The sequence below is a fragment of the Dipteris shenzhenensis genome, chromosome 3, assembly GCF_047967505.1.
Source record: "Dipteris shenzhenensis isolate YYH24624 ecotype China chromosome 3, Dip_SZ_1.0, whole genome shotgun sequence".
Classification (NCBI taxonomy): domain Eukaryota; kingdom Viridiplantae; phylum Streptophyta; class Polypodiopsida; order Gleicheniales; family Dipteridaceae; genus Dipteris; species Dipteris shenzhenensis.
This window is the reverse complement of record NC_141598.1, coordinates 28,760,974-28,766,340: the sequence shown is the minus strand read 5'-3', so window position 1 is coordinate 28,766,340 and position 5,367 is coordinate 28,760,974. Positions and strand designations below refer to the sequence as shown.

The 5,367-nt window shown below is 44.6% G+C and overlaps 1 protein-coding gene across 1 annotated transcript; it reads left to right on the top strand.

Annotated features, from left to right (window-relative positions):
• Positions 1-1,981: 1,981 nt before the first annotated feature.
• LOC147903616 (uncharacterized) lies at positions 1,982-4,960 on the top strand. The gene is made up of 5 exons (XM_087372539.1): positions 1,982-2,854; positions 2,940-3,152; positions 3,247-3,402; positions 3,510-3,571; positions 3,707-4,960. The coding sequence occupies exons 1-5, from the start codon at positions 2,660-2,662 to the stop codon at positions 4,848-4,850; spliced, it is 1,770 nt and encodes a 589-aa protein (XP_087228665.1). The 5' UTR covers positions 1,982-2,659; the 3' UTR covers positions 4,851-4,960.
• Positions 4,961-5,367: the final 407 nt, after the last annotated feature.

The following is a 5,367-nucleotide window of genomic DNA, read 5'->3' as shown; positions in this document are numbered from 1 at the left end:
CTCTTGACAGAAACATTGCATGGTGAATGATCAACAAAGTCCTTTCATAATGTAGTGTAAAAGCTGTAATGTTGTTCAGTCTATATAAATGGAAAATTTTCTCCACATTGTCCTTTTCCAAGAGAAATAACCAAGATCTCTTCTCATTTAGTACTTAGGGGTATCTAATATCAAATCCTTTGAATGGAAATCATTGTATCTTTAAATACTTCTAATGATCTAAGCCTCATATACAAGGACACTAGGAGCTCAATCACTATCTTCTCTTACAAGGTTCACAGCTCTTGTTTACTTTTGGTAGGATAACCTAATTTACAATTTTATCAAGTAGAAGAACTTAAGTCCTTATGTTAAGAGACCAAAGAAAGATTGCATCTTCCTAACAAGGGTAGGTTTGAGCTTTTGTAAACTTAGCAAGTCATATCATTTTCCATGTGTTTCAAAGAAGGAATGATCTTATTAGATCTAAAAGTAACGAATGATGGGCTACTTATCAGAAATTCTGGAATTTTTCCTCTTCAAAATTTTTGAAATTGCAGGAGGGACCAATGCCATGGCAAAAAGGGCTTCCTATAACAACTGGGGGAGAATCCTTAAGAGTGAAATACAAGAGGTAATGTCAAATAAAAATTCTCACAATACCCTAAGAATAGGAAATAGAGATGGCCTCCTATTAAAGCTAGTGGAGAATCTTTAAGAATGAAAATATGATAAGCAAAAGATTTCTACATACAATACCCAAGAGTAGGTTTGTTGTTGATGTGTTGCAATCTACTTCACTTTCATAGTTTAGGCAATCATGATCGATGATTATGCTACTTGGCATAGATGTAGTAGATGAAGATGTAATGCCATGTTATAAGATCTATGTAAAAGTTTGCTATGGCTTTAGTGATAATGCCATGCTTGCATGCTATGGACCATGGGAAGAATGCAATGCTTTCTTATATTTTATTTCCTTGAAGGAACGTACTAGAAGGATGCTCGTTTCAGATGATGAAAGCTACATCTTATTCCGCTATGGGTATTTGCCTTGAGTGCTTCTATTAAGTAGGAGGGAAAAGAGGGATGTGGGGTCACTACGTAAAGGGGAATGGGGGGTAGGGGGCCATGCTAGAGGATTGGGGTATGAATAAGGGCCATTGTGAATTCTTGAGTACATGGGAATAGGCTGCTAAGTCTAAGTCGTGAGCCAAATAGCAAGTTTTGGCTTGCAATTAAGAATAATCCACCATTCCCCTACATCAAAGTTGGAAAGGGCTTCAATGATGGGAAGAAGTGATTATGTATGGATGCTAAGAAGGTGAACACAAGTATAGAGCTTTTTACAACACACACTATCTCCATGAGGGCTTCATAAAAAGATTATATAAGTAGGCACTTTATAGGGAGAGGGGCAGTAAATGCTTGAAATCTTGAATAACATGCAATTTTGGAAATATTATTACTTTTGTTAGTATTAACATTGTGTCTATGCTACATATAGTATTGAAGGGATGGCCTTTGAGATTCGATGATTTTCTACTTCGGTTTTTCTCAAAGGGTAGAAAAACTGGCCTCGAGACCCATTCCTATCCCTCCTTCAGGGTAGAAAAACTGGCCTTGAGACTCATTCCTACTCCTCCTTTACAGAGTCTATGGGTCGGAGCATGGTAGTTTAGTTCATGGGCCCTTGGAGCTTGCCTCGTGGATCCAATGCATCTAGTCGAGAACGCGCATTCTGGATATATTGAATCAACAATGAAGTGATGGGGAGGGAGGGGTGATGGAGGGCTAGGATGGGAGACGAGAGACGAAATTGGACGGTGGGGATGGGGATGAATGTGGACGGAAAATGGGCTGATGAAACATTAAGCATTAACAATTGTATTAGAACGATAAAATATATAAATATTTGATAAACCCTCGGAAGAGCGTCTCTTCTTGTGCTTCTTCTTCACGAGCTCTTCTGAAAATCGTGTCTGTCTAATCCAAGGTGCTGCTGTGCATCCCAAGCTCTCGCTTGCTTCTTTCTCCTAGTTCCCGCTCCTCCTTCACTTCTCATTGCAGCTCCTCACAGGTCCTAGGACCTCAAGTCCACCTCTCTCTCTCTCTCTCTCTCTCTCTCTCTCTCTCTCTCTCTTTCTCTCTGATCTAGTCTCTCTCTCTCTCTCTCTCTCACACACACGCATTCTGTGCATCCACCCAGCCAATTGCTTCGATCCCCCTTCCACCTTCTTCACCCTCTCTCTATCATCTCTTGAACATACAAAGTCTTCCTCGATTGCAACAGAAAATTGCTTGCCCAGCTGTCTGGACCAGGCGGCTCCGATTTCGTAGATAGCCTAACGGCCAGCTTCTTCCCTCTCAGCTCTCTCGATTACATATCCACAGAGAGAGAGAGAGAGAGAGAGAGAGAGAGAGAGAGGAGGTGCTGGGGGGAGGGAGCTCCAATATAGCTTCGTTTCTCGTTCCAAACGAGCGCGAGTGCAGCGGCGCCGATCATCTAATGGGCGTCTTGCAGTTGCTGCTGCTGCTTCTAGTCGACCGTGCAAATTATGAACAATCATCGCTAGCAGCACTAGGTAGCAGCGGCCGCTGACGCGTGCGAGGTTTCAGCTTCGACCTCACAGCACGTGCTTTTGTGCTTTGTGGTCATCGGCTGGCACCGTTTGGTAAGATGGAGCCGCTCTGGGAGGGTGCAGTGCTACCAAGGCCGCGGGCTTGCTCGACGCCTGATGACTCCGGACAGCTTGTCCTCGATCGAGACTCTCCACTGAAGAAGAGGGAATCTATGATCCATAGCCCGGAACCATTGCATTCTCTCAAAGTTCCCGTGGGTGACGGTCCTTACGTGCGAGCCAAACGCGTTCAGGTAAATTGTTCGTTCTTAGTCCCGCCATCGTATATGAGTTCATCAATCTCTCATAACATCGCTGAAAATCACCTCTTTCGGCCAGCTGCTTGAGAAGGACCCAGATCGTGCCATTGCCTTGTTCTGGGCTGCCATCAACGCCGGCGACCGGATCGATAGCGCACTGAAAGACATGGCCATAGTGATGAAACAACAAAACAGGGCGGAAGAGGCCATAGAGGCGATCAAGTCGTTCCGTGATCGGTGCTCGGACCAATCTCAAGAGTCCCTTGACAATGTCCTACTCGACCTATATAAGGTGAGCTCCCACGGTTCGTTGACGTTGTAAATGGTCAGGCATCTTTACATCATCGTGTTTACCGCTCGTCGTCTACGGCCATGCTTTGTTGTAGAAATGTGGAAGGCTGGACAAGCAAATCGATCTATTGAAGCACAAATTAAACCTCATCCACAAAGGGATGGTATTTAATGGCAAGCATACAAAGACTGCCCGCTCGCAAGGAAGAAAATTCCAAATCTCGATTCGGCAGGAGGCTACACGCCTTTTGGTAATCGTACACATTTAATGTCCAAATTTCAACAGATATGGCCAGTAGTTTATTTATCAACTCAATCGCTTGGACCAATTTCATCTAGGTCGGCATGTATTTTTCAGGGCAACTTGGGGTGGGTATACATGCAACAACCTAACTACATTGCTGCTGAAGCAGTTTACAGGTATTATTACCTTGTACATGTGCGTTTGTCTCCGATTATACACATGACTCATAAGTCCACGGCCTGATCTTCCTCTAGGCCAGTTTCTATAAGATGATCACTGATACACACTCCATGCATTTAATTGCTATACAGGAAAGCTCTGTCAATCGAGCCAGACAACAACAAATTGTGCAATCTCGGTATATGTCTTTCTAGGCAAGGGAAATTCAACGAGGCCAGAATCGTGCTGCAGAGTGTTACTCCTTTTGGCCCAGATGGACATATAAACTCCGAATCCCATCTGCGGTCCTACCAGCGCTCTCACGCATTATTGGAAGAGTTGGAAGCAGCTGGCAATGAGATGGCTTCAAGTCCTTCGAATTCGAATGAAATAGCTAGCGCCCAGGAGTTCGACTTATGGTCTCACTGGAAACTCTGGGAGCCTCCACTCAATCAACAATGTTATTTCACGTCTGAGAGTTCTGATTCATCGGAAGGAGGGGAGCTTGATGAACTCGTTGAAAAAGGCAGTGTTCATGTGCTTCCGAGGCATGACACAAGGGCGAAGAATGGATATTGTAGCTCTCAACAAGCGCCATTTCAGCGCGAGATTGGTCCATTGCATGATCAATCCAACGTCGGATTTCATAAAGCACACCATCCTCGACTTGAGGATGACATTTGTACCAATTCATGGACGCAGGACGTTGTACAACGGCCTGCTCAACGAACTTTGCTTCCGGCCTTGGTTGATGCAACCTTGTCCCGCACAACAAATGCAGATAAACTCTCTTACAGAGATCGTAAGTGGATGCGGGAGTCAAGAGCAGCTAGCTTGTCGACAAAGACCTTGAGGAATCACTGGTCATCCTCCGCCAGCAAAACCCTAACTCCCGCTGGTCCAGGAATGGTTTCAGAGGAAACGTGTTGTTTATCTCCGCCAGCTTTCGTACCCATCTTTCAGAATCATCCTAATTCAGAGCTTGAATATGCGAGCAGCAACGAGGGGTCTTCTCTCCCTGCAAGTGCTTCAGGAGAGATTGCCGATTTCACCTGTGTGGACAGTGTCATAGAAAGCATAGTACCGGATGCTCCACTGGCATCCGAAGCTGTTGAACTGAGCTCGCGAGCCGATACAGACTATCAGCCGGCATTGAATGTGCTCTCGGAGATGGAGAGCGTCAGGCAGCATCGGTTGCGAGTATTTCAGGACATGACAACCGAAAGGTGCGCAGTGGGTGCATCGAAGACTGTCGCGCCGAACGGAAGGTTGTGGAGGTCGGACGACATAATTTGAATATTTCAGGATGTAAAGATGGTAGACGAAAATCAGAACAGGCTTTTCAAATGCTGTGACCTTGTATACTATCTCGCAAATTCTGTGACCTTGTATGTGTTGATGATGGAGGAATAATGCAACAGTTTTGCAAATTCTGTGATCCTTGTAGAGTATATAAGACTGGCGTCTTCTTCGGTTTGATTTGCTTAGAGTTGGAGCTCCTCTCTGATTGAAGAACATCATAGTGGTGCTGCCTGAGAGTAGATAACATGTTCTGCTTGATATGAAATCTGTGTGTTGAGTAGCAGATCAATGCTTGCTGGCTAGAACCTAAATCGGCAGTTTGTACCCATGTTAAAATTTGAAGTATTTTCTCATTCTCAACTTTAAGTGTTCATTAAGGGGATTGAGTGCTCATTTTGAAAGAAATTCTCAACTTTCAAGTGTTGTACTCTTCAAGAGGGACTTGAGAGATCTCGCATGCGCCCCGTGTACTTCATGAGTGATGGGGAGGAGAAGCAAGTCCTTTCACCCA

Excerpts from the sequence above, each read along its gene's own strand:
- LOC147903616 (XM_087372539.1), top strand. The coding sequence starts at position 2,660 with ATGGAGCCGCTCTGGGAGGGTGCAGTGCTACCAAGGCCGCGGGCTTGC. Across the intron at positions 3,403-3,509 it reads AGGAGGCTACACGCCTTTTG|GGCAACTTGGGGTGGGTATA; the intron begins GTAATCGTACAC and ends TGTATTTTTCAG. Across the intron at positions 3,572-3,706 it reads GCTGCTGAAGCAGTTTACAG|GAAAGCTCTGTCAATCGAGC; the intron begins GTATTATTACCT and ends ATTGCTATACAG.